General features: G+C 40.7%; 2 protein-coding genes across 2 annotated transcripts in view; both read left to right on the top strand.

Annotated features, from left to right (window-relative positions):
- Positions 1-1,107: 1,107 nt before the first annotated feature.
- STX16 (syntaxin 16) lies at positions 1,108-10,565 on the top strand. Its single transcript, XM_014956888.1, has 8 exons — positions 1,108-1,551; positions 2,318-2,425; positions 3,409-3,549; positions 4,105-4,267; positions 5,104-5,195; positions 5,864-6,007; positions 6,544-6,624; positions 8,594-10,565. The coding sequence occupies exons 2-8, from the start codon at positions 2,333-2,335 to the stop codon at positions 8,696-8,698; spliced, it is 819 nt and encodes a 272-aa protein (XP_014812374.1). The 5' UTR covers positions 1,108-1,551; positions 2,318-2,332; the 3' UTR covers positions 8,699-10,565.
- NPEPL1 (aminopeptidase-like 1) overlaps positions 10,283-12,175 on the top strand; it is a 15,306-nt gene continuing 13,413 nt past the window's right edge. The window contains exons 1-3 of the mRNA XM_014955008.1: positions 10,283-10,287; positions 11,390-11,404; positions 11,940-12,105. Coding sequence (XP_014810494.1) covers positions 10,283-10,287; positions 11,390-11,404; positions 11,940-12,105 — 186 coding nt within the window. The remainder of the gene's footprint in view (positions 10,288-11,389; positions 11,405-11,939; positions 12,106-12,175) is intronic.

Raw genomic sequence — 12,175 nt, 5'->3', positions numbered from 1 at the left:
TTCTAGGATGCTCATTCCGATGCAGTCAAAGCCCACACTGACTGGAGATTGTCACTCTTGCACAGCGGATGAAGTTAGTCAAAGGCTCTGTCTTGGTTCTGGAGAACAGTTCAGAGTTCCCTAGATAATTACCACAACCGTACTATTTTAGCGAGAAGTGTAAAAATGGTAGTGGGAGCTGTTTGTATTTCTAAGGTGCCCATCCCTGTCAGAGTTGCAGCTAATTACCTTTTCTTTCGGGTGGTGGCCCTGGAGCAGAGCTGAGTGCCAGCAGGGCAGTGCTGCAAGCTCTGCCTCCTGGTGCTTTACCTCACCCCCGTTTGCTCTCTGGGCTTCTCCCGAGGAGATCCTTGGCCATGAGAGCTCGCTGTCAAAATTGCATTCTGCCCTGGAAGGTGCATTCTCGTGTGGACAGTCATCCTCTCCTTAAACACAGATACTCACAGCAGTGTTCCTAACAGTATAGTCCTGTTTCAAAAGCTTGGTGTGGGATAAAAGAGATCATTACTTGAAGCCAGCTGCTTTGTTAAACCACAAGTGTTTTGTCCTTGGTTTAGATCTGACATGCTTGCTTTATTCATCTTTCAGTGAAATATCCTGTTGCTCACACATACCCTCTACAGTACAAAAACTGATGCATAGAGAAGATAAATTGTCTTTTGTATCTTTTTAAGACTTGTGTAGAATTGATGTTACCTGAAACTAGAGCATAATTAAGTGTGTACATTAATGAGCGTATACTGCATTTGCTTTCGCTTTTTGTCTTTTGCTGTCTGTTTTATCCTGTGATAACTGGGGTGCTTGGCAATAAATGTCTTAGAAAAGCTTGTGTGTGGATCCTCTGGTCATAATCAAACTTTTTAACTCACCAGTGAATGTTGAATCGTAGAATCCCAGAATGATTTTGGTTGGAAGGGACCTTAAAGCCCATCCAGCCTCCTACCCCTGCCCTGGGCAGGGACACCTCCTACCAGAGCAGGTTGCTCCAAGCCCCCTCCAACCTGCCCTTGAACCCCTCCAGGGATGGGGCAGCCACAGCTTCTCTGGGCAACCTGGGCCAGGCTCTCACCACCCTCACACCAAAGAATTTCTTCCTGATATTTAATCAAAATCTACCCTGTGCTGTCAATAGTGCGGTCAAATTGCCCTTGCTGTCACACATCAGTATACTCTCAGGTTTTTGTACCTGAAATTTTAGTAATTAGAAACTTCACTGTGGAGTTACTTTGGAAAACAAACCAAGCTCTTACCTGGACCTCTGACGTTCTTTCTGTTTACCAAGCAACAGAAATATTTTTTTAAAGATTGTGCATCAAGCAAAATGATGACTTAAGAAATACAATATCATGATGTATTTATTGAATAGCTATGTTTTAAAAGCCAGTTTGCTTTGTTCTTGGTAAACCATTATGCTTAAAAAACAAATTAGTATTTTTTCAACTGACCATACCCTATATCTGTCCTATGTCTCTTTTTTTCCTTTTTATCTTTTGCTGTCTCTAACTGGATGGGGCTGATGGGATCCACAAATCACTTCAGGAGCTGGATGAGGTATTGTTTTTCACATTTCATTCTGCTGTGGTGCATCAAGCGAACATTGTTACGCTAAAGTGTTGCTTTCTTTATTCTGCTAATTTATTAAGTTCCATGATGCAGGGTGAGGTGTCTCTGTGGACAGTAGGAGGACAAGGCAGTACACAGAGGATGAGTAGTTTGTGATATAATATTACATTGTTAATAGATATGTCTATAAACTAGTCTCACTTATTGTATACGTATGGGATATAGTGACTTTGTACAGTGAAGCTATTAACTATTTTTTATGCTATGCATACATTACACAGACTTTATTGGTCAGGAAATAAGTCAGAGAGGAAAAACAGGCTTTCAGGAAAGAATTGCCCAGGAAGGAAGAGGGATTGTTTTTTAAAAGGGGAGGGAGTGGGGAACCACAAAGCTTTCCAGGCCTGATAAAGGAAAATTAGAAATCTGGGAGAAACTAGGAAGTGAGGGTTTTGTATGAAATATTTCCCTGACAACAATGAATTAATTGGGTATGTTTCAAGTGGTATGACTGTTGATACCACCTCTGTCTATCTCCAGTAAAGGAAGATCATGGTTCAACTGGCAACAACATCTGTACTTGTCTTCCAGTTTCTTCCATTCCCTGGCCTTCCTTTCGGAGGAAGAGGAGGACTGGAAGCATCTATGGCCCCAGTGCTAAATGGGAAGGCATACATGCACTTTTTCCTAATGCTCGAGGATTTGTATCTAATTCGAGTAAAATTAATGTGCTGTCTTTTCTTGTCTTCTGTAGCTTGCTGATGATCGTATGGCGCTGGTCTCAGGAATAAGCTTAGATCCCGAAGCAGCAATTGGAGTAACAAAGCGCTTACCCCCCAAGTGGGTGGATGGCGCAGATGAAGTAAGTTGTGTGGCAAATCCAACGTGGATTGTTGGATTTATTAGGGATGTGGGGATTTATTAGTGTTATCAGTTATGCTCTCAGTGCTGTGAGTTTTATGATAGAAGTAGTATTAGAAGAAAAATTAAAATAAGTGTGTTTTCTAAACTGCCACCCTTGTTTAGAGGAAAATACCAGACACAAGGTTACTTTTTATCTTGAAGGATATATTGCAAGTGAAATAATGGGAGACTATCTAGGGCCAGAGATTCCAGAAGGCTGGGTTTGTACCATCAGTGGGAGCCCAGTATTAACACTGCACTGGGACAGTTGGGATAGATGTGCTATGGCTGAGCCTTCAGACTTGAGCCTGCAGGAGGGTCCTAAAGCTCGTAGCAAAGCAGTTGTTCTCAGTTTGAAACTTAGAAGGAAGGATACAAAAAAATCCACTAGACTTTTTTTGTTTGAATCCTTTGAGGGGTCCAACTGAATAGACCCCAAACTATTGGACGTTAGCATTTACTAAGTGAAAACAGAAAGTGTTTCAGGATGATAATAATCACCCTTATATAATTATTTTTAATGGGTTGTTTGAAAGTATGTCATTTAACTTTCACTGTTAAGTTCAGGCTCTCCAATGTTGACAGAGTTCAAGGTGTGACCTGAATTTTCATTTATATTTTTGGAAGTTGGCTAAACCTTCTTACTACAATATCAATAATAATGATAAAAATATTATTCCAACATAATGAAGCACATTTGAAACAAAGCAGTCTTGCCTAAGATTAACAAGACTAAGTTTAAAATGTAGCAACCTCAGAGCATATGAGAGTACTCAGTTACTTCTTAGTCAGCTTCTTATGTGGGTTTTTTTTAATGATCTTTAGTCTTCTTTTTCTGTTACATAGATTTCTTTCAATGATTTTTGTCTAGCATTTGTCAGAACCTTTTCCTCTGAAACATTAGTCACTTCCCTTTCTTCATTGTTGAGTTTTCTCTTTTAGATCCAGTATGATATCACCCGGGTTAAACAGAAGATGAAAGAATTAGCCAGTCTCCATGATAAACACCTAAACAGACCAACACTGGATGACAGCAGTGAGGAAGAACGGGCCATAGAAATAACCACCCAAGAGATCACACAGGTACAGACTGCTTTTGGTTCAAACTCTACAGTTTGATGTATCTGTAACACATCATGAGGAGGTAGTGGTTTGTTGAGTAAAGCATTTCTTCTCTAATTAGTGTCACAGTGAGCCAGAATCCTGGGCTCTGGGGTTGGTGCTGAACTCAACTGTCCTGGTGATCTTCCCAAGGAGTCACTTAACCTCCCTCTTCCTTTATTTACCTGTTTGCTTTTCTGCTTGGATAGGAGTGAGAGACTTAAACAAGTCACATCTACAGATATCTCAGAGAAATACAGATATATATTCTAAGCCTTCCCATCCAAGCAGTTATAATGAAGCAAATGTCTTTGGTCGGAAGTAGTTGGGTTACACTGCCGCCTTGTTAGATTTAAGGTTTTTGTTCATTTATGTTCTGTGTTTCCATACCTTTTTAAAAATTGCACTGGGCAATAAGAAATGAACTTTTAAAATCTAGAAATCAAAATATTAGTCTTCCATGTGGAACTTTTGCAATGTGATATTTAAAGTGTGTGTGTTGCTGTGTGTTTTTTACTAATGGAATTGTTTTCTCAGTTGTTTCACAGATGTCAGAGAGCAGTCCAGGTCTTGCAGAGCAGGTCCCGTAGTTGTACAGAGCAAGAAGCACGTGTTCTCAGGAATGTAGTGTCTTCCTTAGCACAGTCCCTTCAGGACCTATCCACCAACTTTAGGCATGCACAGTCTGACTATCTCAAACGTAAGCATAAGAGATACAGTAATACAGGGGCCCCTTCTGTGGAAACTACTGATTAAGGTGTGCTTATTTTCTTGGTTGGGAGAACTGAAGCACAGAAAGGTTATGGTTTCGTGGTTAAATACATCAATGAAACCATCCACATTTTTAATGCGTCATCGCTTCCGAAATCGTGGTCAGCAAAGCTACTTCTGTTGCACTGGTGAAACCGTCATTGGTCTTCAGAGGTGGTACTGCTGTGGACTGGCAGTCTGTGGTAGATTAAACATCAAAAGGTAGTTGGTGATAAAGTAAAATTCTGCATCCGTAAACAGATCAAAGTGGAATGTCCTCTGTTTAAAGCTCTAACATTTTGTGCAATTCTATCTTCAGCTAAGTAAGATTATTTTAATCTTGGAAGAAACCCACAAAAATTCAATCTTCCAATTTAATACTGATATGGTATTTCTTCTTCCCGTAGTATAAATGGCACAGGTGGAACTTAGGACCACAATTCAGACAAGGGATGTTCCTAAGAGAATGGTACCTAAGAGAATGGTAGAAAACAGCCTAGAGTGATTCCATTTTAAGGCTCTTAACTTACCTCATTTTTTTAACTTCATGAAACATAATGACTTAAAATCACTGATTTAATTGGAGTCTTGCAGGACTGGTTGAATTTGTTATGCTTTGTTAAATAGTAAGGCGCTGTGACAGTTAAAATTTAGATACTGCTATTTATGTCATTTATTAGCCAGATCTTCTTTCTTGTGCTTTTCTATCTGGTGCTTCAGAGCTTACTCTTACTCTGATTTTAGTGTGTGTAAATATTGGGCTCAAACATAGTTTGTCTCTTGCAGGCATGAAGAATAGAGAAGAAAGATCCAAACACTTCTTTGACACCTCAGTCCCTTTGATGGATGATGGGGAGGATGATACGCTTTACGATAGGGTAAGTTAAGATATTATTACACAAATTCAACATGAAAAAAGTGTTTAATGTATTTTTAGTTTTAGTATGAAAACATGAAAATGGTATGCCCTGAGCACCAAGCTACATGGAAATTCTGTTTCTGCAGATTTCTGTGATCTGTTTTCCTAATTAGTATTGCTGTTGTGATGTTAAGATGAGTGAAGGGGCAGGGATAGTATTCAGGTGTGAGTAGCCTTGGGAGGCAAGAGCAGTGAGGTCTCCATAGTTTAAAACAAAATCAGAATCGCTGCTGTGTCTGACACATTTTAGTGGCTGTTGGCATTATGGGACTTTCTGTAATGCTGATCCATAAACAGATATTCCATAACTACAAGATGCATGTATTGGTTTTGTACATAAATAAAAACATTCTGTAGGACAGATCTTATTTTTAAAAGCTGTTTGTTCAGGCAGGATATAGAGTTTAAATTTTTTTCTGCTAAAACTATAAATAGCTGTCCAAGTTATCTTAGTGGTCCTGAAACTCTGCTTTTAAAATAGATAAGATTTTTTTTTTCTTAGATAGTTGTCTACTATGGAAACTCCAAAAGGACTGTTGTGTTATGAAATCTTATTATACTTAGTTATTTTCTAGTGTTTTCACACTGTTAGTGCTAGTTCAAAATCTAAATCTTTTGTTCCAACAGGGTTTTACAGATGACCAGCTAGCGTTGGTGGAGCAAAACACGTTAATGGTGGAAGAGCGGGAACGAGAAATCCGTCAGATTGTACAGTCAATCTCCGATCTCAATGAAATATTTAGGGACCTGGGAGCAATGATAGTAGAACAGGTACATTGACATCACCTGTTAGTAAGAAATAGGAGATTCCATGTAGCGTTAAGGCTTCCAGAAGACTTTTCCTGTTGTGACATCCTGCTTTTGTGTGCTTCTCACATTTCCAAACTTACCTCCTCAGGATAAGGTTTCCTCTGCTTGAAATCTGCCAGGAGATGAGTTAATGGAGATTAAAAAAAAAAATCAACTGGTTATGGGTGTTAGACTGAAAGAAACATAGAATCCCAGAGTTCTGACAGTTATTTCTCCCAGAGACTCAGTTCAGGGTAAATGTGTCAGCCAAAGGCACCTGAGCTGGAAGAAGGGTGATGATGGGGGGACAGGATGTGAGGTGGGACAGAGCTGCCAGTCAGGCGTTGAGCAAGGGGGTCCTTTAACAAAATCCCAACTAGCTCTGCTGTTAAAGCTCCTAGTTTATATAGTCCATTAGCTGTTTGCTGTGAGCGTTGTTAATTACTCTGGTGCTCATAATAATATCTTTATGAAGTTCACGTAGGTTCAATTTGATGCTCATTCTCTGTTTTATTTAGGGAACAGTTCTAGATAGAATTGACTACAATGTTGAGCAGTCATGTATGAAAACCGAAGAGGGTCTAAAACAACTACATAAGGTAAGCTTAATGGAATTCTTAAGGTGCTTTGCGTATCTAATAATCTTTTATAATTTAATAGCCATTAAGTTGTTCAGTGATTTTTTAGTTGGACATTGTCCCTTTCAGAAACGATAGCTGTGCAGCGTACAACGTCCAACTGCAGTAGGAACTGCCCATACAGCTTCTGTTAATGACATGCTTGATGCCTGGTGTTCCTTTCTTAAATCACTTTCTGGGCACCCAAGTAACGTACTTTGATCTCTGTCGTGCTGACCTGGTGGGGCCTGTCTGTGATTCCTTCCCCGTTTCGAGAGACCAGCACCTGTGAAACAGGACTGGTCGTTGGGTACCTCACTAGAGATTCCGCTCAGTTGATATATCCTAGTTTGAAAACATCATCCCAATAGTGCAAGCAGCAAGAATAACTTCCCATGTTTGCTCTTCCCATCTGATGCTCGTTACAAGTTAGGTCCAACCTTATGCTTTTGGTGTGAAGCTTCTACTATGAACATCTGAAAAGTCTGAATTGGCAGCAGAACAGAGAGTTTTGTAGTTGTTCTGTTGGCTTTTTTGTTTTGTTTTGATTTTGATTTTAAGCTAAGTTCTGACTTGTTAGCTCAGTTCAGTCCTTCCATGGCTGGAAATAAAGTAGAATGAGAGATTTATGCAAAAGCCTCTATTTAAGCAAAACATTCTGTTTTGGAAGCATGGGCATCTTACTGCTACACACTCAACTGTGTACCACAGTAGACTTCTAGTATGGACAGCAAAAAAGTGCCATTTGAGGAAAAGCAAAATAAAATGGTTATAGGTTTATTCTTATACATAAAAGTGAATTGGGGATCACTAAAATAAGGCATCAACCGTTGGTAAACAAGGCTTAAGGTGATAGCAAGCAATTTGCACAAACTGAACTAGAAACAAATTAATCTGTTGGAATCACCTAGATTTCTATCCTCTTGGCAGTCGCTGATTTGTTCGCACCCCTCTGCTTGGATTGCTTGCTGGAGCATGGGGGTGTGATGCAAAATATACCTGTTTCCAGTGCACAATAGGATTTTTTTCACCTATGAGGGAAGAAATACACACAGGTCTGAATAGTAATATCAAAGTCAGATACCCCACTGTTTCTAATACTGTCAGTAGCTTTATTCTGATTTGATACCTGTAACGTCAGTCTCCTTTTCTGTTTTAATTGGTGGAATTATAACAAGCTACTGAGACAGCACTTCTGTAGAAATTGCATTAATTTGCTGCAGAAATCTGGTGATACAAATGACTAGTTACCAATTTCTGCTTCAGGTGAAAATTGGAATCAGTTGTGATACTTTGTCAGGCTTTGATACTTCAAACCTAATTAAGAAAATAATCACAGTGGTTGCATGTTACATAGTTTCAGGTCAAAAACTCCTCTTCAGCAGATCTGATCATAAATAATTACTTTCCAGGAAATAAAAAGGAGAAGAATTAATATCTTGTTTCCTTTAAATTTTGAAGGTTTATTAGTTTAAACAAAACAAAACTTGCATTTAATTATTTTTAGCTTCTATTAGTAGACTTCCATTTCGCTTTTGGAGAGCTTTCTCCTCGTTGCTTCCTTTTAATTCCCCTGGGAAAAAGAGGAAAGGGATGAGAAAAAGTGGTTTAGAAGAAAGAAGGAATGAAGCAGAAAACTGAGAATCAAATCAAAAAGAAAGCTTTCAGTCCTAATTGAAATTAAATTAAAATGCACAGCTGAATGGGGTAGAAGAAAAATCCCTGTTAAAAAAAAAAGTGAAGTTTTGTTGTGAATTTTAATGTAATTCAAATATAATGCAGGAATCTTGTAACAGCAAAATGAGCCGAAATATCTCACCAGCTTTTCAGACTTTCTCATACCCTGTTGCCTGATCTTCTTTCCATTGAGACCTTTCTCTGGTAATCTGTGCTTTCCTTGTACCCAACACCACAAATCTCAGTACCAACTCTTTCTTCTCTGTTTCTACAGGCAGAGCAATATCAAAAGAAGAATCGGAAGATGCTTGTAATTTTAATTTTGTTTGTTCTAGTAATTGTCCTTATTGTTGTTCTTATTGGTGTAAAGTCACACTAGATTTCACTTCATTTTCTCATTTTTGGAGTTTATGTGAACTTTTTCCCCAGTGCGAGTGGGTGGACCTGCACTCCAGAAAGCTGCCTTTGAATGTAACAGCCCTTGTGGTGCCAAGTCTGTGCAATGTTTCTGTGGAGTTCTTCAAAGTACAAGTTTGGTGAACTGTGAGGTGTTTGTAAGGAATATATGGAAAATGTCAGGAAACTTGATGTTCCCACACGAATAATTTGGCTTCCTATGCAGATGTATTTGGAAACACAGTACTTAAAAATTATTACAAAATTGAAGTTTACTGGTGAGTACAGTAATTAGTGTGTTACTGTGAACAAAAATGTGCTGTCTTCTGTGTTCTAATGTCACAGTTGTGACAGGCTTCAAATTTAAACCATGGGACTAGATAACAAAAATTGATCTAGGTGTAAAGTTTGTTGAGGCACAAATATGTTTGACTTCGTCTCCTTTCTTCCAGACTCAAAAACTCCAACAAACTGGATAGACAGCTAAAAAAGCTTTTAGCAACCAGAACGTAGTCCAACCCCCATGATCTTAATTTAGATACTGCACCATTACTAAGAATCAGAGTAGTACTTGATCTTGTAAATAGCAAGATTTAATCACTGGCATAATTTAACACATTTAGTTAATTAAAAAAATTTTCTGAGATTGAGTAATCACGGGAATGTTTTTTTTTCCCTCACCAGAATGATGATATATATTTTTTCATGTACTTTTTTGTTTGTTTGTTTGAAGTACAAACATTACATTAAAGCAGTGGTAAAGTTAAACCTAGAGAATGGAGATTCTCCTCTGGCTTTCTATTCTCCCTGACCTGCTGTGGTGGGTCTCGATGTTTCAGACTTTAGCTGTTGTGTAAGGTGTTTATTTTACAGCCATCTGTCCATGTGTGTTATGGTTTTTGAATAAGAACTGACTCCACTACAGTACTTGTTACATCCATTGTCCCTGACAGAAGATTATTTCAAATGCCTGCCTGGAAGAGGACTGTTTATGGTCTCTTACTGGCGCTGAGAGATGTCATGCAAGTGACATGTTACTAGGCCTTCAGCAGAGAATTTGGGTTATTTTCACTATTTTTTCAGTGGAAAACTTTGCTGTAGGCCATAAAAGAGAAATTAGGGGAACACCTAAGTAATAGAATCCTCATGACTTAATTCAGGCCTGAAGCAGTGTGCAATTGTAGAGGCCTTGCCTTAGTATTTTTAATATGGCTTTTCTGTATGGAGTTTTTTCCCCAAAGGGATTGTAACTTATTTCCTTCATTTTCTGACGGATGCAGTGCTCCCCATAAACCTGCAGGATGCTCTGCTGAAGGCCGCTGAGGTGCAGTTTGTAACGCAGTGCTGTTCCTGTGTGTCCTTTACCTGCTCCGTGCCCCAGGAGGCGGCGAGACGCGGCTTTCGCTGTGGGAGCAGGGACGGACTGAGAGCAGGGGCTGCGAAGGTGCGAAGGCCTTGGCTTTTTTTGTGGCTTCTTGTGAAAAGCTTCGTACCACTCCTGTGTCACCTTGAGACAGAGGGGATCTGTGACTTCCAAAACTGCCTCTTCAAACCCTTGATTAAATTCATGACGTAAATTGGTAGCAGGATGAGTGATGCTTGTAGCTGGGTGTGCAGCTCCCTGGTCTGGTGATGGATCTTTTCAATGGTCGTGAGTAGAACTACTGTCTCCCTCGTGTGCTCTCCGCAGCGGTGGGTGTGAAGCAGCCTATTGCTATAATTTAAAATACTGTATTTGCAACTTTCTCTCTAACATGAGATCGTGTTATTTATTTCTGTCTTGACTGGTGCTTTTGACATTTTATCATGGCTAATGAATTCAAAGAAGTAATAAAACACTTCCAACCCAATTGGTCAATCACTCTTTTTATTCTTTTTTTTAAGAAAAAAATATAAACTGAAACATACCTGTGTGATATTAAAATGTCTCTATATACTTTTCATAATTAAGAGCAGCAGTGTCATGAAATATCTTTAAAAAAAAAAAGATACCATTCTGTAGCACCGTGTCACTTGCTCTGTCAGGATGGATTTCCACCCTGCAGCTGTCACTGACAAGCCTGTGGTGTCTTAACTCTGCGTAACTGGCCACATATTTTCTATCCAAATTCTGTAAAAGGCAAAGTACTTTTAATACGCATCATACAAGAGGTTAAACTCGGATGTCAACTGTCCTGTGTAACTTGAGCTGGAATTTATTGAGGCAGATTATACCCAGGAGAAAAACCTCAGCAAAACAACTTCCAGGCTCCTGAATCATTTCAGGTGTCAGCTTGTCGCAGTCCGGTCTGAGCCACCAGCAGTAACTCAAACCCCTGTGCAGGGCTCAGCCAGCCTCCCCCGGCCGTGTCCCTGGAGGGGTGCCGTGGGGAGCGTTCCGGGGTGACAGCCAGCCCCGAGGGGTCCCTGGGGTGACAGCCAGCCCCGAGGGTCCCTGCTCTGTGCCCAGCAGAGACCGGGAGGAGTTGTGGCTGCCTCTGCTCTGTGGGGTTGTGCTGACCCCCCTGGAGATGCGCCACGGGTCCCGCAACAGGATTCCATACATCTTTTATTCAGGCTAATTTTAAATGTATCGGGCAATAGCGTTTCCACCATGTCCCTTCAGACACCAAATAAGACCTTACTCTAAGGAAGCTTTTTCTGCAATTCAACCTAACATTTTTTTTCTTTTTAGGTGCATTTCCATGATGTACATCAGCATTCACCTTCCCCATGTGCTCCCTTCCCCCTGTTCAGGCTGCCCTGGCTTTCCAGGCTGCAGGTTAATGGGTATCGATTCCTTACAGACCTAACGTTCATAGGAGCTGATTGGCAAATATAAAAAAATGAAGATAAATACCCTATTATATTTAAAACATTTAAATTTACTATAAAAGCTGGTGATGGAAAACATTGTTTCCTTTTAGTGGATTCCCCATGCTGTACCTTGGAGCCTATTTTGGCTTCCTCCTCTTCCTGGAATGTTTTTAGATGCACATTTTACCCACTATTTAACTTCATGAGGCTAAGAGGAATTCAGTTTTTTCCTTTTTTACCCCTGTGTCACTTCACACTGTCAAGATGAAGCATTTCCATCCCAAAACGGTGTTAGGGAGGGGGAATGCAGACTGCCCTGCTGCCGGTACCTCGGGACGGCGCCGCGGGGCACGGACCCTCCGTATTTTTTTCCTCTATTTTTTTCATTGCGGTCTATTTTTTTCCCCATTTTCCTTTATGACCCGTAGAACTGTAAAACCCCCGGTCTGCTTGCGGGCTCTCCGGCACCGGGCCCCTCCGGGAGCCCGCTCCCACACGGAGGACGCGCCGGCCCTCGCCAGGCCCCTCCGGGAAGGAGGCGGACCCAACTGGGCCGGGCCGGGCCCCCGAGGGAGGGAAGGCCGTGCCGGGTCGGTGAGGGAGGGCCGGGCCCCGCCGCCGCATCCGGGTCCCGGCGCCGCCCGCCCGCGCTGCCCGCCCCGCG

Source organism: Calidris pugnax, unplaced genomic scaffold (genome assembly GCF_001431845.1).
Source record: "Calidris pugnax isolate Ruff unplaced genomic scaffold, ASM143184v1 scaffold50, whole genome shotgun sequence".
In the NCBI taxonomy this organism is placed as follows: Eukaryota; Metazoa; Chordata; class Aves; order Charadriiformes; family Scolopacidae; genus Calidris; species Calidris pugnax.
Note: the sequence above shows the minus strand (reverse complement) of the source record. Positions and strands in the feature narration are given on the sequence as shown.

Bases quoted from the DNA above. Each gene is read 5' to 3' on its own strand.
- STX16 (XM_014956888.1), top strand. From the start codon at position 2,333: ATGGCGCTGGTCTCAGGAATAAGCTTAGATCCCGAAGCAGCAATTGGA. The intron at 3,550-4,104 runs GTACAGACTGCT...TTGTTTTCTCAG, and splicing joins CCACCCAAGAGATCACACAG to TTGTTTCACAGATGTCAGAG. The intron at 5,196-5,863 runs GTAAGTTAAGAT...TTGTTCCAACAG, and splicing joins ATGATACGCTTTACGATAGG to GGTTTTACAGATGACCAGCT.